Source organism: Belonocnema kinseyi, chromosome 1 (assembly GCF_010883055.1).
Source record: "Belonocnema kinseyi isolate 2016_QV_RU_SX_M_011 chromosome 1, B_treatae_v1, whole genome shotgun sequence".
NCBI lineage: Eukaryota > Metazoa > Arthropoda > Insecta > Hymenoptera > Cynipidae > Belonocnema > Belonocnema kinseyi.
The window spans coordinates 175,822,512-175,845,825 of record NC_046657.1 but is presented as its reverse complement, the minus strand read 5'-3'; the positions used below and the strand labels follow the sequence as shown (position 1 = coordinate 175,845,825).

Genomic DNA, 23,314 nt, shown 5'->3' with positions numbered 1-23,314 from the left:
GCGTAGCGGCGGGGGTTCGAGTAAAGTCGATCGCACGTGAGGGCCCAAAATTTTTTTTAACTGAGACGTTAATTTGTGTTTAAATTTTATGCTAAAATAGTTTTTTTAATGATACGAAATAATAGAAAATTAAAAATTCTTTTTGATCACGTCATATTGGCATGCTCGTTTTCTTTGTCGCTTATGTGGGTACGCGTTGACGGGCTTCGTAGCGATCTCAAGTGCCTTGTACTTGAGTGAGTCACGGTCTCTCTCGTGCACGCTTCGGCTCCTTGAATCGGGGCGTTGCGCAGCATCCTACGGTCGCCGTTCCATATAGAAAAGCCGTCGGCTAACACTTGGAGAAAACGGAGAGAGTTTTATCGATTCTTGTGAAATTTCCCGGGCCGGTATGTAAAGTGTCGAGTGTCTTTGGTCCCACGCATGCTACGTTTTATTCTCTTTTTCGTAGATGCGTAAAGGAACTCACACTTACAACCGAGCTTAAAATAGTTTCAGAGGAAACAAATTAAAATGAAAATTACACTAGAGAAGTTGTGGTTGAAATAAAATTTTTTTTCCAAGAGTATATAAGAGTATCTAATCTCACAGTCAAGAGAAAATTTCTAATAAAAAAAATTTTTTAAACATAATTATGTGAACAATTTTGATTCAATGTTTTGAATAATGAGATTAGAGAGAGAGAGAGAGAGAGAGAGAAAGAGATAATAAAAAAAAACAGTCAAGTTCAAATTAATTCTATGCTCAATAATTTTCAATTTTTTTTCTCTGTCAAACATGAATTGAGAGTTTTCACTTGAGTTTAGTGCTCCGCTATGGCTTGCCTTGCGGTCATACCCGAGTTGCTGGCTTTTTTGGGGATTTTCATTCACTGCAGATAATATATATGTAGCTTCGTGTAAATTTTTTTTGATTGAGCAAATACGTTCTGGGATCAGTGGTTGGATGAAACTTGTGTCAAGAGGTAGTCTGATCACTGACTAAGGAAATCAGCAGGATTCCATTTGTGACTCATACGTGTGCCTGTACAGCCAAAAACCGACCGATTTTCGCGGTAACTCACAAATTCGAGCATCGGCGAGTGGTGTGCATGTATGATATACACGGTGGAAAAATCTGATTTCTCGTTTCGGATTGAAGTAATTTTTTCTGAATTGCTTTGATTCAGAAGCATGAAACATAACTCTATTAGTTAAGAGGAGTATTACCTGGTATCAATTTGAGTAATTAAAAGAGATTGTGAGTTTGAGTTTGAATAAAATTCTGAGGAGTTTCTTTTTTGAGTTTGAGAAGTATATTATTTTGAGATGAGAGCATAAGTGATGAATTTTAATTCAATCACGATGTTGAGTATAAATTGATATATAACAATAAAATATATATACTAATTGAGAATGTTTCACAATCCTGGAACAGATGGCTAATAACTTTGATGAGGATGCTTCAATGCAACAATATGAGGAGTACATGAGAGCACGGAATGAAGTAGAGGCTCATCCTGTGCAAAATATTCCATGTAAGAAAATTTTTATTAGCCATCTATATCTGACTGATAATTGAAAGCGCTGTGAACTTTGAGAAATTTTTTTTAGTTGAGTCTGAGTGCGTTTGAGAAAGTAAGATCTGACGTTTTTATTGGGTTGAGAAATCCAGGTAATTAATGAGTTTTTTATTTTCACAGCTGCAACCACAACAATGAGTGGGACCATGTCTAATGATTTTCAAAATGAAAATAATAGAGATAACAATAATGAGACTGCAAGTTTTCTTAATTCTAGAAAAGAATTTGAAGAACTTCAAAAGGCTATAGCTCAGGCTTAAGCTTTAGCTAGTAATATGATTGAGACTGAGCAAACGTCAAGGACTATAATGAAAGATGCTGTAGACAGATTGACGTCTGTACAAAGAATGATGCTTGAGTCCAACTGGCTTATCAGCGGCTGAATAGTTAGAAAAAATTCAGTCAAAGACATAATAATAAACCGAATCGATGAAGACTATCACAAGAAAATTCTTGGTTTGATAGAGCCATTAGAGATTCTAAATAAATTGAGAAATAGCCGAAAAGGAGAAGTCAGTTCAACTCCAACTTCAATAAGAAACAAGCTCTACAACTTGAGGATGGATGAAGGAGAAAGAGTTCATGACTTTTGCGAACGCTTTGATCAAATCATCCGAGAGCACGAATTGAGTGATGATCCTGAAAAGTTGACTGAGCAAGAGAAGAGATCAACATTTTATCAAGCCATCATTGGAGTTATGCCTGAAATAAGGCGCACTGACTCAGCAGTTGTAATGACAACTGGAAAAGAGATGGGTATGGATGCTTTGAGAAAAGCTATGCGCCGTATCCAAGAAGATAATGATGCTGATCCCAAAAGTGCAAAAGGGAAAAATCCAACAGCATCAAGAGCAGTGCCTCTTAAATCAAAAGGCATTAACTACGCTTGCCACCGATGCAACAAAAAGGGACATTGGCAACATGAGTGTCCACTCAAAGATACAAACTATTGGTTTTGTAACAACTGCAAGCATTAGTTGATCATAAAAGTAATGAATGCACTGCCAATCGCTAGCCTCCTGCCAAGAAGGCTTATAATCAAGCTCAAAGAAGTAGAGGCATCGCCAATGGTAGAGGAAATCGTGATACACGAAAGTCATAGAATGTGAAGATATGAAAAAAGATGTCTTGGGACACATTCTTTTGGCATCTTTGAACAAAGATCCCACCACATATCAAGAAGCTATGAATTCTGCAGATAATGAACTTTGGAAGCAAGCGATCAAAGACGAATTGAACTCCGTGAAAGAAAATAGTGTATGGGACTTGACTGAAAGACCGAAAGTTAAACCAAACGAAAAGAAACCTAATATAATAGATTCTAAATGGGTATTCAAAAAGAAAATTGAAAGTGATGGCAGAACTATATATAAGGCTCGTTTGGTCACCAGAGGCTTCAAGGATAAAAACATATATGGTTTAAAAGAAACATATGCACCTGTATCTCGACTACCACTAATCAAAGCAGTTTTGTCCTTAGAGAATAAATATAAACTGGAAATGTGTCAGATGGAGTTAAAACTGCATTTCTGTACGAAGAGCTGACAGAAGAAGTATACATGGAAGTTCCAGATGGTCTTCTAGTTTCGGAGGAAACAAAACTTACAAAAGTATGTAAGTTAAAAAGATCATTGTACGGTTTGGAAATAATGTCACTAAGAGAAGAAACAGGACATAGGAAACACATGGCGGATACTCATGGCGACTTCGTGAAGCAATGTGTAGACGAAGGGAAGGTCAAAGTATTTTACGTAGCAACTGGAGATAATTTAGCCGATATCATGACGAAACCTCTTCCACAAAAAGCACATGTTAATTTAAGAGACAAAATTACTAACATGCTATTTTAATTGTAAAATACGAATCGTATTTTATATAACTACATTTATAACCAGCTGTAATATAATGTTTTTGTTGTTGTATGTTTACAGGAGAGTAATAACGAGTTTTTTTGCAGAGAGAAGAAAATTAAGAATTTCCTAATCTAATTACCTAGATAAACTTGAACAAGATTTCAACTTAAAATCAATATGTTGTTTTACTGATTTTCTTTAGATTCAATTAAGTAAAGATAATCTCTCTGTATTTTGCTCTATTATCAATGCTAAAATTATTTTGATTAAACTAAAATGTAGTACACTTAAATTCAACAAAGGGAGGGAGTGTAAGAATTAGGCTTTGCTGAATTCAAGTATGTACGGTCCTGCTGGGCTCTCCTCCCACCTTTAACTACAGGGTCGACGCGCGAGCTGCGTGCGAGCGCGTAGTTTTTCAGTTTGATTTGACTACTAAGCGTGGGCGCTAGCATTATTAGCTCTCGAGCTTATTCATTAAGTATTAGAGTTAGATTCCATCTGAGTTTTGTATCAATAAATAACCAAAGTTAAAGAGTGTACTTCTGTGTTGTGTAGAAAAGTTATTTACCTAATCACCGGTCCTCTACGCTATATAAATATAATAGATGGTAAATCCTACAGTTATAAAATTAATAAAAAAATAATAGTGACGTTTCATTCTCGAAACCATCGAACATAATGAGATGATTCTTGCCGCAAAGTGCAGATTTTTGGCTTCTTAAAGTATGATGTGTGAGAAGACAACGAGAAAAATTTGCGCTTTAATGTTTACAAAAGTATTTTCTCTATTGTTATTTATACTTCTTTATGAAATGAACCTCCCTCACAGCAGGAGACCTCCCCTGTGCTTCTGAAATACATGTAATTACCACTGTATGCCATACTCACTACCTTATGTATCAGTAGCCAAAATTCCTAATTAATTGAATATTGATGTCTAAGTAAACTAATTGTTAAACAGATTAAACATACTATTACTTTTATTTTTTATCATGTTTATTGAAACCAGTTATCTGTACATGTAAGTTTCTACCAGTCAAAATAATCAAAGAAGTAATCTTGATGGATTTTCGAGAATATAAAATAATATTACTTTCGAGTTTACAAATGTGTTATTATTTAATTTTAAGGTTTAAAACTGCACCTGTACATACAGTACAAGGATTATTGAAATTGTAGACACTCGCAAAGGAATAAATCAATCTATTCTGCTCTAATACTTTTTTCAATTTTTAAAAAAACATTCGCCTTATTAAACACCATGTACAAAAACGTAATTCTAAGTTAATCATTACTGTGTGCGTAGAATAAGATTTTTCTGTGTGTAAAAGAAGTTTTCAAACATAGATCCTGTATATGCGAGAGATCCCAGGTCAATTGGATAGATCTAATCTGTTTTCTATTATTAGAAATAATAAATAATATTATTATTTTCTATTATTTAATATCTATTATTTGTACTATCAATTTTAATATCTACTCAGTTTTTCTATTGTACTATTCGAAACTTGACACTGAAATAGAAAATTTTAAATTAAATCGTAAATTTTTATTTATTTTAATATTGCTAAATAAAATATCCAATGCATTGTAAATTGTATATAACAGCAATTAACATTCCCTAAAAATCAGTTTGTTTATGAATAATTCAACATATTCCCATAAATTAATGTAAAATATTAAAAAGTAGCAAAAAGTTCACACATAATTGAGTTTCTATTACATAATATTAAAAACGCATACTCAATTATAAATTCGATAATGACAAATTTGTAAGTATGAATAGTTTAAAAATTGTTAAGTGGACCTAATAATTTATTAAATTACTATATGCAATGGTTCAATTTATTTGTGACCAGTTACTTTTATTATTATGAGTATTTGATTAATTATTTAGTATAATTAATGATAAAAAAATTTATTCGTGAACTATTATCGGCAATTACTTACCTTGAATAATTTAAATAAAATACTGTTTATTTCGAGTCCTATAGTTATACCAGGAAAAAGGGACTTTAAGGTACAGCATTAGAAACGAGATTTTTTTCAGATTGTCATGACTTTTTTCTCAGTTTCCTCTCGAAAAAAATCGTAAATCTTGAGGAAAGCCGGGCGATCTTGGGTAGTACTGCACCTGTGGCTTGTGGAAACCTCTGCTGTATAATATACCACATGGCCAGGTCTCGTCATCGGCCAATACTTACACACTGCACGGGACCGTACAGAAGCAGACCCCTTTTTTCAAAAGGCTTCGAGCGGCAATGAGCAGCCAGGCAATGGACACCCTTCAACCTCTTTTCTTGTACATTATATCCTCAAGAGACTTTAACATAGCTCATTAAGGTCCAAATTATGCGAACTCATTTTACAGATAAACTTACACTTTTATCGAATTTTTATTGGTCCGAGCTTTATCAGCATACGAAACACTTTCTTTCAAGTCTTGATTCGTCTCGATATCTCTTTTCAAACCGGAGATATTTTTTTCTTGCATTAACAAATCTGGTGACCACAATTTTGTAAATTTTTTGATTTTCAAAGCTGGTTTCCGTTCCCAAATAGACACGGACTCCACTTGAATTTTTTCCATTTTTGTCGGACTGTTTTGCGACTTCAGGAACAGCTGAAAGTTGACTTTTAAAATCTAGGCTTCGATTAGCGTAATTTTCTCCACATTTGTTGCTCTTACAAAAACAAAAAATTTTTCACTGATATCAGTCGCATCCAAAAAGTTGGGTATAACATATTCACGAAGTCAAAGGTAGATACTTCTCAACAAAATAAACAGCAGTGACTTCTATGAATTTGCTTACTCGTCTGCTATAAATCTCTTCACAGTCCATGCAGAATTTGGTTTCTTGCATATTTGCAAACGATTTCTTACCATAATCATAGGAATGTTTCGGTCTTTAAGATATACAGCACGATGGAAATAATCTACTGTCTTATTTTTCTGCTGTTTTGACGTGTCTGCAAGACCATATTTTTTCGATACAGCCTATGTGAGGATTTGTTCGCATCCTCCGAATAATAAGCCATTGGCAAAGGAAATTCTCTGGCTATTCAGCAAAAATTTTCTACTCAATTTCTATTGCTTCTCACATTCAAATTTCGATAATCTTTCAGAAAAAAAGTACAAGCAATCTAAAATATTGTATTATTTAAAGGCAATTTTCTATTAAGAGTAACATATTGAAACTTGAAAAACCTTACTTTAGATTATTTCTGTATGCAAAAATATTATACAATTGAATCTCCTTATAACAAAAATAAAAATATATCGTTTTCTATTCAATAACGTATCATGAACCAACAACATTTATTTTCTGTTAAAACAATTGATATTTTTGATCAAATTTATTAAGTATGGCAACATTTATAAAAGTAACTACTTCATAATGGCTCTCATATTAATGTTTTTAAACAATGAAAGGTAATTTAAAGTCATGTCGTATGGTATTTAAAGATGTTATCAGCTATATTGAATGCGTGATCGGCGTTGTTCGAACAGGCTTCACCCGCCAGCCATATTTGTGCCATTTTGAATGTTGACAGTTTGACCTCATATTGGAGATAAGTGACCTAAGAAACTTTTGTAATAGCAAATTTTAACCTTATCGGTATTGTTTATCATGTTTGATCAGCCGTATTGGATCCGCCATTTTGATTTTGATAGTTTGACCTCGAAATTGAAATAAAGGAACCCAAAAATCTTAAAGTACCATGAATGATCACATACAAATCGGTGGAAATAGTTCAGTCTTTATGAAAAAAAGTATTGGTAAGTATTGGATCTAATACTTTTTTAGCGAATAAGTATTAGAAATCCAATACTTCTTCCAGAAAAAAGTACTGGATCCTACACTTACCAATACTTCTTTTTCATAAGGGAGTTGTAAGAAAAATCGAGCATAAAATTCAATCGCCTTTTTCTTAGAACCAGAAAGTCCTAGCTAAACGTACAGGGCAGATTTAGAATCAGCAGGAAAAAATACATTTAAAAAATGTGCATCAAGTAAAGCGCCTTATCAGAGCCCACGATGTAATCGATAATCTGAAATTCGTTTAAAACAATATCAACTTTAAGGGGATGTGATACTTCGTCGTGTGGTCAATCGGGTACAGTTCCCCCCGCTAAACAAAATGTTATGCATGTGCACTATTTTGAGGTTACGATCGTTTTTGAGCTCTCTCTCATTGCGATAATGTAGGTCTCTGTCGTACCGATGCTGTCAATAGCACTCAAGAATAATTATGGGAGAAAATTGTAAGACACATAACCTCGAAATACACACACATTTAGCAAAATTAAATTTTTTTGAATTAACCCACAAAAAAGTGTGCGGGGATGTCCGTTAGAATGTTTGCTAACAGTCCCCAGAGTGAGGACAAAATCTGTATTATTATAGGAAAAAAGCCGAATGAATCTAACACTGATAAAATCTATACTAATTCCTAAGCGCTACACAAATGAATCAAAATTAGCAAAATAAAATTTTTTTAAATTAACCCACAAAAAATGTGCGGGGACATCCGCTAGAATGTTCGCTATCACGTCCTAAATTTTTAGGACAAAATATGTATCATTCTAGGAAAAAATCTGGGGGAACCTAAAACTGGTAAAATTGATAATTTTCTAACTATCAGATGCCTTAAACCTAGATTTTCAGGGTCAAAAATAATTTTTTGCATTATTTCCGTAATATTCCTACATTCTGCAGGTATTCATCTGCAATTAAAAAAAATTATTCCTCGAGGTTATCCAGGTAAATGTTCTACGATTTTGAAACAAATATTACCTTTGTTCCACTGTCCGAACCCGGCAAGCGTTGCCTTCCCTGTCGCATGCATATTTGCTTGAAGTCTTATACCATTTTTCAAACCTGCACACGCATCATAGACTTTCAAAGATAAATATATTAATGCGCATTACGACGCGAATCTTTCAAGGAGTCTGCTTCTGTGCATTATGGTGCTATTTAGCGTTGAAACCATTGAGAAAAACACTGAATAGCATCCATTTAATATGATAAGAATTAGGACCCGCAGAGCTACAGCACGAGGACGATAAGTAATCAATACAATGGCTGAGGGCGAGTCATATAAATATCTAGGTTGATCAAATGGTCGAAAACAGAGAAAACAGCTTGCAGATGTCAAAAAACTATGTAAACCACAATTTATACAGTTGCGAGACTATTTTAACAGCATGCGAGATGTTGCGCTTTCCAACACGATCTGCGAAGCGGATTTCGATGACATGCGTTGCATTTGTCCTCGGATAAGGTTTTGAATATCAGAACAGAAACCATAAAGGAATTGGAAATGCAACGAAAACAAAAAGCTATCCACAGCAGGTACCCCCTAAAATTAGATCAACATGCAGTGGATAGTGAGGCATCCCATATCTGACTGAAAAAGAGCATCTTCTTTTCAGAAACAGAAGGATTCATAATTACGATGTAGAACAGGGTCTTCAAAGCCAGAAATTATTGCAAATACATCTGTATAATGGAAATGTTTTGTTCTTTAAACCGAAATTTGCAGGCAACCCATACAACCAAGATCCATAAGCATAGCGAGCTAAGGCGTAAAGTCAAAACAATATAAAGGAATATGAAATCGTGAATTTATGCATACTATTGTGATTTTGTCTACAGGCAATGTGTACGCAAGATTTACTGAAAATCTCGAACATTTAGGATTAAGTACGATACTACCAACAGCTCTGAGAGCGGGTTTAATAAACCGAACATTTAGAATTCAGTAGGGTACTAGCAGCAGCTCAAAGAGCGATTTTAATAAAAACCTGTCGCATTGTATAAAATTTTTTAGATCACCAGGAATTAGACCACAGTGGTAGGACAATTTTATCTCCTCAGCCACTTGATTGTGTCCGTAGCTGACAATCAAAAACAAGATTCATCCAAAAAGTTTAAGAGACACAATAATAATAGGCATTGAAGGTGCTAGGACTTCCTGCTTGAGGTCCGAGATACGATTCCTGCGCAAGTACTTATGGAAATTTTTCTATGTACTTTTACAGGGGTTCTGGTTGTTGTGATCCCACCGTAAGCTATAGATCCGCTCATCATGCACTTGGCTACAATCCTGCCCATGAATGACAGGATAAAAAGAAAACCAGTTTTCTCAATATGTCATAAAGGCATAATACTCTTACCAGATCACTTGGCGGCTTCATGAAATGCATAAATGACTGAAGATATATTATACTGGGACAGCCAGGTGTAAAAAGTTTCGTATAAAAGTGCAACTAAGAAATAACTGCCAACAACACATTAGGCTGTAACATTCTTAAGTCTGCTGTTTCTTTCCCCTTTGACTGTAGCTCTAAAAAAGCTTGCAGAGGCGATTAATGGCTTCTCTGATGCTACCGGCCGCTGCATAAGGACAAAAGTAGTAAAGGACGAACTCTAAAGTAGACCATGCACCTAATTTTGTGCATACTACAAAATGATAACATTTAAAACATCTTTAACTCATCCTGCACTCAACTTAGTACATGGCGGATAACGAAAGAACCGGGATCACCCGAAATAAAGCATAAATTCAACACAATAATATTGTCTTTGGTAATCAATACAGTATCTAGTACATACCTACGCCTGAACTACATTTCACCTACGCAAAATTCTGTTGATCAATATAAGGTTCCAGAACGATAAAACCTGCTCCATACGTGTAATTGTCAACACTTTGGCAATCTCGTGTACCAATTTTGAAATTTCACTGATCATCATTATTTAAAGAATAGAATTAGAATTTTAAAAAAATGAATTTCCTATTTTTGACATTTATGTTAAGTGCCAATTAGAAAAACTTCCTGACTTTTCGAAGTTTTTTTTTTAATCCCTGAATTTTTCCTGACTTTCAGGTCCTCCTTGACCTGCGGCTACCTTGTCATTCCTTTTTCAAGAATATAATTCTTACTGAAAAGTGCTATCATACTATTGCATAAGTTGGGAAAAATAACTACATGATGAGATAAGAAAATCATTACTTACTGATACGATAAAGTTAGTTTTGCAGAAACTAGACGATTCTTCAGAGAGGGTTTTTGAGTCTCGGCGACTTATTTCTTCAGAACTATCAACATCCACAGAGGGACTCAGAGGATGGGCAGACTCTTTTTCTGTCATATTTTCAATACCTAAAAGTTGTAAGATCAGAAATTTATATTCCTATTATTCATATTTTGTTTATCATGATAAAATTAAGAAATTCTTAAATAATGTCAATATTAATTAACTTGCACATATGTATAAATGATTATAGTTTTACGGAAACGATCGCGCAGTGGCAGGGTAGAATAAATTTATCAACTCTCATTTTCAGCGCCTTTGCAGGACGGACTGCATATTGACGTCGGAGTGGAATAATCTGTTGTTTCAGGGCTTGTTTGAAAAAGGCGTTTATTCAGCGCAGTATTTTGTGTATGAAATTTTTTACTGTTATCGATGATGCAGGGGACCAAAATTTTTCAAAAGAAAAGTTTTCTTTTTTCATTTAATACAAGAATGTTTTGCAATCGATAACTGAAGATTACATTATATATAATGAGCCTGCTGATATCAGCGAAAGGAGGACGTCTAAGATAATTATAGTTCTCGTATATTAATAAATATATTAACATAATATATTAAATTACAATAACATTTTATTGAAAGAAATCAAAGATACATATTGTGTATTCCACCTAATACATGGTATATTTGTAGAATCTACAAATATTCCTTTTGTAAAACAAAATTATAAACACTTTCTAAAAAAACATGATAGTCGAAACAAGTAATTATTTCATACATAAGTAATAATTCACTAAATAATTTTATTATAAAACGAGTGATAACCTAGATAGCCTACAGCCTTATTTGTCAATCCTGCTTATCCGTATACAATTGAATTTTCTTTAGACAAATTTTATTCTTGAATTTTTTAGTGGTACTATTAATACAGAGGATCGAAATTTTTCACAAATGAAGTTTCCCTTTTTTATTAAAATAAGTTTTCTGTAAATCTAAGAAGTTAGTATTTCTCACGTTGTGGCAACTTCAGCCGAAACTTGATAGCCTTGACTCGATGGCCATCGAAAAAATGAATAAATTTGTGGACTTAACAAATGAGTCCAACAAGTACATACCTTAAATTGAAAGCCAAATTTCATGGAAGAGCGAAAGATTTTAAAAATTCACAAGATTATGATACGATTCTAAAAAAAATGTCCCTTGAAACGAGCGAAAATTTAAAATTCTCAACCTTTCAGTTTAATACTTTCACTTTAATACGCATCTCAATCTTAACCTGCAAATTCAATAAAAATTGCTTCAATTAAAGAAGTGACGTGGAATAGGTTATGCTTAGTTTTAGTAAATAGGACTTTACAACTTAAAATAATTCGATTAACCTAGATGACCTACAAAATGGTCTTGAAACGCTCATCTGTCTGTCAGATAGCTTTTTCATTTCCTCACTCTCTTTCTGGTACTCCTCCTCTTTTCTTAATTCTTTGGCCAACATAAGAATCGACTTCCACCACACGCGTATTATCAAGAATTCTTATCATCCTTGCACTAAAAACCTAGATTCATACATGGGCCAGGTATTCAAAGCCTGCTATACATTCCTAACAACAGCATCCTTGAATTTGTATTTGTATATTTGAAACTAAAATTCACACGATTCATGACTGTAATCTAGTTAATTAAAAATCATCTGAATGTCAACTAAAAAAACAAAAAACAGTCACTTTGTTTCATGAGCATTAGCGAAAGGAAAGATGACATCAAATGTGATATACTATATTTAGTCAGAATACAGATAGCCATTAATGCAAAGCGACAATCCTATCAACCACTGTTTGTCTTTTCTATTAAATAATATAAATACACGTGTGTGTCATCATAAAGAGGGTGCGACAGCGCGAGCATGGTCTATAAAACTGTGGTACAACTCTTTCATTTTTCACAATGTGTCGCCAGGACGACCATGTATTCATGCTAGGTACCCTAACGTTTAACAGGGCACAAACCTCCCTCACAGCAATCGAACAGGTGACACTTCTCTGTCCTGCATCCAGATTGTCCTGCCTGGTCTTTCTTGCTTATGTTTAGCCTTCTAGCCCTGTCTGCTCCAAACTAAACAATGCACACGAATTTAAGACTAGAAGAAGAGTAGGGGGTCACCGATTGCGGGAGTCCTGGAAAATTTAGTATCTTTTTCCGCCACCTCCACCACTACCCAATTTCCGCCCCTCAGTGGAATTCCCGTATTCTTGGTTTCTGCCGTAGTTGCTTCCGCTACCACCAGCTCCACTATTACCGCCCATTGGTCCTGCATAGGATGCTGCTCTACCGACAGAGTTGTAGTTGTTTCAGACTGGCCTCCCTGTCCGCCCCATCCGCTACCTTGGTTTTGGCTCTCACCTTGATTCTGCAATTCCCAAGGACGATTATCACCTCTCCAGCCACCTTCTCTTCCACCACCACAACTACCTCCATACCTGCCTTGGTCTCCACCGCTGTTCCAATCGCTACTGCCACCGCAGTCGTCCCCATGAGCTTCCCAGGTACCACCACCTCCTTGATTACCACCACGAGGTCTTCCTCTTCCGCCAACGCTACCACCACCGCCTCTTCAGCCGCCGCCGCCGTCACCTGTTCCACTTGTCGCAGACGCAATTCCTGCTTTACTGAGAGCCTTCTTCACATAAACATGTTTAACACGGATTTGAAGATAACTCCTTGTCCGTTACAATACTGAAAGAGATGATTTCTCGGTGGTCGTCCTTTAATCCGCCGACAAACAATTTCTTCACAGTGGTACCAGGTTCCGGCCTTCCAATTTCTTGTCGTAGAACGGCTCTCTTGGATTCAGCAGCTCAAAATTTTTCTTAAGCTAGTCATCGGTCATCCTATAGTCCAAACCTCCAATGAACAATTAATGAACATGCTCCGACTCGTTTTTATTACCGTCATCGTGGTCCATCTTCACAATTATCTCGAAACATGGCGAGTCATTTCTCTTCTGAATTATAAAATGAATGAAAATAACTGCATTTGTAAAGTGTGTGTCTTTATTAAGCCCGCAAGTAGGGTTTAACACTACACAATTACGTAAACCAATACAAATTTTAAGATGTTTTTTCTTCAAGGATGCTATACATTTTACATATAAAATAGGATTTAATGTATGATTCCACACAAAAATATTATAGAAGTAGCAGGCAGAATTAACAAAAAAAGTCATTCATGATGCAAAAGAAATGTAAATTCGGTAATATTATAATTCAAAATATACGCGTATCGTATTAACAAATCATTGTTTTCGAATGTTGAGCGATGACTCATTCAAATTATAAACACACATGTTTTCTCACAATCAGGCAAATAAAGTTGTTTTTTCTATTTTTTTCACAAATACGCAGCTGTCTGAAATTTCCGAATGAACATTAATTTCTGTTTGGAAAGCCGTAGAATAACGCAATACTTAACACGTTATTTTGCAAACTCCTATTAAAGAAAAGTCCTAGAAGGAAAAAACATCTTAAAATTGGTATCTGTTTGCGTAATTTTTTAAAGTTAAACCATACTTACGGGCTTTATATGGACACATAACTTACAGATACAATTATTTTGATTCATTCTATAATAATTTCGGAAATAAATGATATATATTGACAATGCATGCGTGGAAATAAAATTGCAATACATTAATAACAATGAACGTAAACTGCATTTGAACATGGCTATCTCGATCTCTCGTAATATACGTAGTAGAGTTATGTTTTTGGCTTAAATTGCTTGAAAAATTTCTACAAATACAATCGAATAAAAATTAGGAATGTCAATCTTAAAACTTATTAATTAATAACAAATAATCCTGGCAGACCCATGAATGATAGTGTGGGTGTGAGCACACTATGGATTATACCCTGGAATACCATTGCTCAAGGTCACCTCGGGGGGTGTGCTCATTCATCAAGTACTCAAAAGAGTAGACCCTTCAGCTGTGGTATGTGTCCTCACACCCACACTACCATTCAATAGTTTTTTAGAATTATTTGTTATTAATTAATAGGTTTCAATATTGTCATTCCCAATTACACAGCCACACACAAAAAAGGTCGGATCTGGGTATGAGACACACGTAGCCCAAAGTACTTTGATGCGCTGACTTCAAATCCGCCCTCAGAATTTGTCCGGCGGTCTAGGTTTAGTCGTAACCTCAATAAAACACCTCAAAACTAGGTTATTTTTTCGTGAACAAAGTTGAAGAAAAAATGAAAGCTCTAAAATCTCAGTCAAAATGTATTCAACCTTATGTGTTTTGATAAGTTGAATTAGAATTCTCAACCTAAATTGGGTTAACAGGTCTAGGTTTGGCCCTAACCTTAAAAAACATCTGAAGATTGCAAATGAAGCAGATTTTTCCCTTCAATGAAAAACTTACACCTCAAATCTGAGTGAAAACGTACATGTTCTCATGTCTTTTATTGCAATGTATTCAAATTCACAACCTACATCGACCCAGTAGGTCTAATTTGGCACCGGCACATCTAGGTTCGGCTCTTATCTCAAATAACACTTTAAAATCACATAAATAGCGGGTGTTAGATTAGAGTGAGTCCCCGCGCCTCTCACTATTCGGGGTGCTTGTTCATAGTTCTAAGGAAGAATGTCGTTAGATTCTATTGAATCTGTCTTCCAAATTCTATTTAAACTGTTTTTTACTACTATACCGTGTGCTTTTTTCTTCAAAACTTCTATGTACCTCTTTTTTGTCCCTCTTTTTTTCGTTTCTCATATTAGAGTCCATCAGAAATCAGCTGTAATAGCTTCATCCCATCTACCTTCATCTACATCGAAGTAAAAGCCGTAAGAACATGTACGTTTTCATTTAGATTTGAGATGTAAGTTTTTCATTAAAGGGAAAAATCAGCTTTATTTGCGATTTTCAGAAGTTTTTTGAGGTTAGGGCCTAACCTCGACCAGTTTGTCCAATTTAAGTCGCGAATTCGAATTCAGCGTATCAAAATACATAAGGTTGAGTACATTTTGACTCAGATTGTAGGTTTTTGATTTTTTTCTTCAACTTTGTTAACGTAAAAACAGCTATTTAGCCAGTTTTAAGGTGTTTTATTGAAGTTAAGGCTAAACCTAGACCGGCTAGACAAATCCGGAGGGCGGTTTTGAATTTAGCGCATCAAAATACATATGGTTACATGTATCTCATGTCCAGATCCCACAACATTTTTTTTGTGTGGCCGTGTTATTATTCGATTCCATTTTTTGAAACTTTCTAAGCAGTTTAAGCCAAAATTTAACTCTATTATGTATATTACGAGATATAGCATAGTCATATTCAAATGAAATTTACGTTAATTGTTATTAATGTATGTTAAATGTGTTTTCACGTATGTATAGTCAAAATATTTAAGCATCTCTATGATTTTTTCAAAATTTTTAAATTATTCTTAGCCAAATATTTAATGCCTCACTATCTACTTCATGTTGCTCTAACGTTTTGAGGTGCTCGACATGGATAGCTTTCTGTATCAATTGTATTTATAATTCTAGTATTTTTTCTGCTCTGATATTTAAGGCTTCCTCTGTGGACGAATTGAAGGGCTTGTTGTTTGAATTCTTTTTGCAGATGGCGCTGTAAACTGCAACATTTCGTTTGCTGTTAAAATAGTGTCGCAACTATATAACTTGTGATTCAACAGTTTTTTGACATCTACAACGCCCCTACACCCCTATAGGTCGTGGTAGAATTACCCTTTCAATCGCTGAATTTTTGTGGTGCGCTCGGTGCTTCGTCGTTTCTGCGTGAACAATTCTGTTTAACTTTTCAAGGTCAATGTTAGACCATTTGATGAGCTTGAAGGAGTGCGTGAGGGCAGGGATGGCATAGCAGTTGACTGCCCTCATTTTGTTTGCCTCATTTTGTTTTGTTTGCTCTAGTCCAAAAGACCACTGGCCGCTCGTAATCCATGCTGGCTAATTGCATGCGTCCACTAGTAGAGTCACGTTAGACATTAAAAATGAAAAACTTGGATTCCCGGCGACGTTCCATCCGATTTGAATGAAACCTTTTGCATTGTGTTGCGAAAGATATGTAATTAAAAGTTTTTAAAAACATCTATTCGTAAATTGTTATTTATTTGTTAAAACAAATAATTGCGAAAAATCGATTTTAAAGTTGAATAACTTGAACAAATTAAATCCTAAAGCCACGAAAATAGTATGTATATGTATATTGGGGTTGCAGGCTATAAACTTGTGGGTAAACAAATTCAAAATGACGGACAAACTTTTTTAAACATTTATTAAAATAGAAAAAAAGAAAAAGACATTATTAATATTTACCACACATATTTGTTGAGACATAGTAGCATTGGTAGCTGACTCGTCTATAGACGAACGTGAGCAGGTGAAGGTATAATCAAAGATTTGATGGAAACCTTTTGCATTTTGTTGCTAAAGATGTGTAATGAAATGTTAAAATTTCTAAAACCCACGAAAGTAGTGTATTTATGTACATTGGGTTTTATTATTCATTTATTTATATCTGGAAACAAGGTGTTTTTTAGGAAAATGTGCAAGATTTAAATTGTAGAACGGAAAATTCCGTAAGTTTTTATTTATACACACTTTAATCCAGACACTACCCTATTTCGAGATATGTGGCATTATTCCTGAACTGTCCCAAATTTAAAAGTCATGTCTTCCGACAGGTTGGCCAGTCCTACCGGGATTTAGTTGTATGCATGATTCTCCAGCGAAGTTGCACTAAATTCATCATAATTTATTTAGTTCGCCTTTTTTCACACAATTCTGCGTATTTTTTCGAACTGAAAAGAATGACTGTTTCCTTTAAATGATTCTTAGCCTATTCGAATAACTCCATCGCTGTTGGGATTGGATTATGTGCTGAACGCTGCAAGCTAGCTTTTGGCGCAGAATTTCCACAATCTGATTTGTGATTTAAAATATGTATGAAGGCATATTTATTTTGAAAATGCTGTGCAGCTCCGTCAGTCGGATAATAAATTTTGTTAACAACTCTCAATTTCCGCTTGAGATAATCGTTGATGAGCTTTTCAAATGTGTACACAGCTACAGTGTTATGACTTCAACAACCTGAGATGATTTCCATGCTAAAATGCTTCAGTTCGTTTCCATCTTAGTAAGAAATAACTACTGTAAATATAGTTGCTTGATTATTATTGCAATGGAAAGATTGTGCAGCATTCTGAATGGTGAAAGCATAATTTTCAGCAAAGTCAAGCAAAATTAAGTACTCTCCTTCTTTTAGAATAACTTTATGGTGTTTCACAAACAAACCTTGTAGTTTCGCACAAAATGCGTAAAGTTTCAGGTTTTTAAGTTTAGTGCAGAGTGTTTCTACGAAAGCATTAGTGTCTGCTATTCCGGTCTTCAAAGTGCTTCTATCAGTTTGCTGCCAAACTTGATACGTCACTGTGTCAGTTACATGTTTAATATCAGTTAAATGTTAAATATCAAACGCATTCAACATTAACTTTAGGTTTTTATGATAAACGCAGACACAAACATTGTGAGTTCCACTTGCTCCAGCTTAAACAAAGTGCTTTGATCTTAGTTGTGCGAATTTGGAGAGTCCAATCTCCACATTTTCATGTCGGGCTACAAATCTGTCTTATAATTCTGAAAGATTGCACAGAATCAGTCTCTTCTCTACTTGCTCACAAGTACCGTCTAATTCTTTGACAGATATGAAATCTTTCTTATCTGGCATCTGTCGACTATTCTAGTCATCTTCGTAGAAGTTTATACCCAATTTTCAGTTTCTTCTGCCAAATGTTGTCCTCGATTGTCTTCTGAAAAAGTCAAAACTCCGCTTTTCTGGCTTCACGTTCAGATGCACTGAACTCTCGCATGATTTGTCTACGGGCGCAAGGGTGAGTAGAGAAAACTTTTCTGAATATGTGTTGCCCTCCTGTTCTAATTTTTCTTTTATTTGATTCAGGACTTCGAGACCCGATAAGTGATTTTCATCACTGCATCCTTCTTTTTCATTTCTCATTGACAAGCAAAAATCTGTATCCTCGTTTATCTCTTCCTGTACATTAATACCAGGCTCTTCTATAACTCTGGATGGCTGTAAATTGAGTGTTCTACATTATTTTCAATAAGCACCACATATTTTACTGCCTTGCGGCAAATCAGGAATCACTATTAGCCGATTTTCCGTTAGAAGCCTCAGATTAATTCCTCTTACATGTTCCTCCTTACGGCAAGGATTTGCATATCTTCTGCAAAAACTTTGCATCGAAGACATGGTCAGCGCTAGATGACCATGCAAGGTCTTTAGGAACCTCACTTTGCTTCGAAAGCAGCAATTCGCAAAGAGAGTTAAAAACGAACTTATAACCTGAAATAAATGAACAAAAACTAAAAAAAGGATAAACAATTAATAAATGTATACAGCTAAGTAACAACAACGAAACACAAGAAATCACAGAAAGCACACACAGAAAAATTTTAAACACTACACGTTAGCTGCTTTTACCTTTCAGGAGACTGTAGTCAGAGTAGAGTAACGCAGTTCAACGTTTTGCTTGAGGCCAAGAAACAAATGAGAATCTATGTTATTGCCTTTTGTTTCCTGGTACAATATGAGAAACAAATGAAAATCTATGTACGTGGATGTCTTTTGTTTTTCGGCTATACACGAGACCAAGTTTAATCCAGCCAAAGAAAGGACGAATCTTGTATAATTTTTTATATGAATAGTTTAAACTATTGTTAATTGATTTAAACCTTTCACAAGTCTGTTTTATGTGACGGTAATGATGAAAATATACAGAAAAACCTTAAAAAACATTATGGAGGGGCGGGGGTTGAACGCTCTCTTAAAAAATACTTGTCTTCCCTAATTTGTTTATAACTATATGCAAAAATTTTCGATGCATTAAGGCCCGCCGAAATTAATTTTTGGAAAGCTCCTGTACCAATGAAAAGTATGTTTGAATCAATCGAATTTGAACGAAACAACGCCGTTCGGTGCATCGGCTGGACTGACTGACCTGGCCGAGCACACGAGGAAGGGTTTCGCTCGGATATCTTTGCATAAATACCTAACTGTTTTCAGTCCCAAAATGCCAGACAGCATTTTTATCAGAAAAAAGTCAAGCTTTCGTTTAAAAATACTTTTTTAAAAACTGCCTGAAGAGTAGAGAATGTTAAATAAGCATTTAAAATGGCAGTTTGTTTATAAAAAATAAAAAAATAAAAACAACAGAAAGGAAGTTATGTCCATTTGAAAATACCCGCTTTGTCTGGCGGATGCAAATTTCACCCGCTGTAGTTCGAGGAGGGATGGTAGTAAAAGTTTATAAATTGGTGGATATACTACTATCATATAGGCAAACAAACTCTGGAAATTTGAATACAATCGGAAGACATGACTTTTAAAGTTGAGGCAGTTCAGGTATAATTTCCCATATAAGCTACGGAATGAGCCATCTACTCTGAGGGATGATTACTCAGAAAGTATGACCCGCAGAAAAACATCAACTGTGACTGCTGAGGAAGCTTTAGCTAGCCTCAGCTATTTGCAGCCAACCACCTCGTTAGAAATTCCGTGGGAGAGCAACAAGTGGGATATCAAGTGAAGATCATCAGGACTAATCTACACATTTCAGAAGACCGAGCAATGGAAATTAAACAACAGGTTAATTTGGCGTGGAGAAACGACAGCAATGAACATCAGTTAGAGGAAAACGCGTTACACGGTAAAGCAGCGGCAATTGATGTTCTTTAATACCTGTTAATGATCCAACATATATTTTTTAGAAAAATAGCATAAAATAAGACATTCTCCTTCTTTCAAGCTATTCTGTAGATGTATAAAAAAAGAAGATTGCTACTTAGCTATAACAGAATGAGACTTGAATTTAAATAGATGCTCAACAAGTTCTTCTGCAAAATCTTGTGCAGCAGGAATCTCAGCGCGTAATGTATTTCTATCAGTTTGTTTCCAATCCTTATATTCTATCCTATCAATAGAGTGATCTTCAAAACCAATTTCAACCAATCTTTAAGAGCATTTGTACTGGGACATGAGTTACGTTAATTAAAGCAGCATTCTGAACTAGGACTGCTACACATGATTTTTGTATAGTGTCATGATGCTTTACAATAGGAGACTCCGTATCATGGGTAACTTCTTTTATTTTTACAACATCAAGTATCAGATTAATATTTCCCTAGTGTATATAGACAAAAAAAATATGAGTTCTACCAGCTCCAGCGAGTATGCAATGATGAGGTCTGAGTTGTGAGAATTTCTTCGAGCCCCAAACTTTGGTGCAAGTGTCATGAGTAAAAACTTTTCTGAATTACTGGAAGAGTTTGTAAATTTTGCTTTGACTTGTAGAAGAATCTTCATTACCGACTGATGCCGTTGATACTTATAATAACTTCTTGCTCTTTTAGATCTTGACGTTGACGGAGGGGGAAAGTTTACATCATTTGTAGGATAATCTCATGGACATGGGTACAAGAGGGGACTAGCCAGCTGCTCCCAAACTAGGGCGAGGTGATTGATCGTAAGTCACCAGGGGAGCCAACCATATTGAATTGCAAATTCTTTTCGGGAAATTTGTATAAGAAACACATATATGTCCACAATTAATAAAAATAAACTTAATTATGAATGACATCGATGAAGTAGTTAAATTTAGAATTAGAAAATAATAAATAAGGAATAAAGGAATATAAAAATAATCAAATATATTTAATACAATAATGAATATATAAATATAAAGAAATAAAATTGAAAGCTAATAAAAATAAAATATAAATTAAGAAAATTAGTAAGTAATAAATAATATCGAACTGTATAATGATAAATAAAAATAACCTTTTTTCTTTCCGGAATATAATTCTTATAATAGCATATTATTTGATAAATACATACAGTTGCAAGAGATATGTAAAATATATACATTATTTATACATATTATGTGCCATGTGGCCGAATTGATTTCAAATCATGCAGGCTGAACACGCTCACGTCACAGAATCGTCTGCCGACGTTTTTTAAAGAACTTCAGACAGCACAAAGTTATGAGAATTTAAACTTTTAAAACTCGTAACGCATTTCATGAAAAAAATTTCTGGAAAGAAGAAACAATTCTTTTTGTTATTGAAAAATGAATATTCACATTTTGCGCAATAAGAAGATGAAATGCGAAAGAAAGCCATGATGCAAAGATATTCCTTTCAAAAAGCTTTAAACAAAAGCCTCTTGCAACTTTTCTCGACCTTGCTCCTCTTTCGAGGATTTTGCCTAATAATGAATAAATCCGTCTAACTGTATTTTCTCATAACAATAGAACATTAGTCAGGCATAAATAAGCAAGAAGGATATAAATTGACAAGTTAAAACATTTTTACAAAAATTACACACTGTTTTCCGATAATAAAAATGTAATATTTTCATAAAATACCATAATTTACCGGATTTTTGTTAAGAAACATGAGATAGAGAAAAGTGCCAAGAGACTCTTCTCTAGAATTATTTGAGAGGGATAACTTTGCTTTTTTGATATTTTTCGTTTTTTCGTTTTTCTTTGAAAATCAACATATTTTATCCGCAGCTGATTATGTGATTTGAACGTGTTCAGTAGGGTGGCCTAAAAAATGGCATTTGAGAAATTTCAACGGGCACGTTGACCAAATCGTTCTCTTATGCAAATAAATTTACCCATGTTTTTCATTTGCAAAAAAAAATATTTTTAGCCGTTGCTCTGGGGCTTTAAATTTTCCTGATTTAAAATAGAGAAGTCTAACACCAGCTACAGGTCCGACTCAGAGAGCAGTTATAGATTTATTAACTTATTATTACTCTGCCTTTCTACTCACTGTCAGTGACCGTATTTTGGGGCCCAGCAAATACGGTGTACAATGAGAGGCCCGACCGAGGGTCAACTTTTTTTGCAGCCGTCCACTTGCAGTCCCTTCAGCCGGTGTTCAACTTAAATGTGTCAATTTTTATCAGCTTTACTTACTCTTTTCTCAATTATATAAAAAGTTAATTAATTTTTTCCCCTAGAAATCTGTTCTCCAAAATTTAAAAAATGTTTCTTCAAAATATCAAGTTACGGAAGTATATCCGAGGCTTACAATAAGCCTCCAAATATGGCCATTTTATGTGATTTTTGATATGCCTAAAACTTTTGCAAAACATTTCTGAGATATAAAAATTCAATAAATACAATATTCACTGATAAGAGATGAAGCATATAAAATTTCAGTTAAACTGACTTATAATTTCCAGACTTAAATCTAAGAAGTCAAAATTAGAAACATTTTACATTCTAAACTCCATACGACATAAAAATGGCTAGAGCAACGGTTAAAAATAGTTTTTTTTTTGTAAATAAAAAAACATGGGTAAATTTATTGGCCTAAGAAAACAATTTGGTCAACGTGCCGGTTGAAATTTCTCAAATGTCATTTTTTGGGCCGCCCTAGTGTTCAGCCTACATAGTTTGAAATTAATTTGGCCATATAAACAAATAATTACTAGAAAGTATAATTACAGTAAAAACAGTAATTAATTATTACAGCAATTAAAGTATAATTACAGTAAAAGCAGTTTTAAACAGAAAGATTTTTCCGTAGAATTGTCTAACGCTTCGAGATTTATCCACAATCAGTGAGCAGTTATAATTTACACGTATCTTAAGATACTTAGCAATAACTGCTCTCGCTAGATGCAAAATATAATTTTTAATCGGCGTTTGATCATTAGAATGGTCTTTTATTCGCAGAAAGAATTTTCGACCTTTAAAAAGGAAGACTTTCAGAACTTCATTTGTAAGGTT

The 23,314-nt window shown here is 34.5% G+C and overlaps 2 protein-coding genes across 4 annotated transcripts in view; one reads left to right on the top strand and one right to left on the bottom strand.

Moving 5' to 3' along the window:
* LOC117176152 (mitochondrial inner membrane protease ATP23 homolog) overlaps positions 1-20,973 on the top strand; it is a 260,005-nt gene extending 239,032 nt beyond the window's left edge. Inside the window, exon 7 of the mRNA XM_033366262.1 lies at positions 20,919-20,973. Within this exon, the coding sequence (XP_033222153.1) occupies positions 20,919-20,960 (42 nt within the window). The 3' untranslated portion in view covers positions 20,961-20,973. The remainder of the gene's footprint in view (positions 1-20,918) is intronic.
* Positions 1-23,314, bottom strand: part of LOC117176134 (protein HID1) — a 124,426-nt gene that overhangs the window by 28,875 nt on the left and 72,237 nt on the right. For all 3 annotated transcript variants that reach the window (XM_033366209.1, XM_033366227.1, XM_033366219.1), the window contains one exon: positions 10,443-10,588. In XM_033366209.1, coding sequence (XP_033222100.1) covers positions 10,443-10,588 — 146 coding nt within the window. The remainder of the gene's footprint in view (positions 1-10,442; positions 10,589-23,314) is intronic.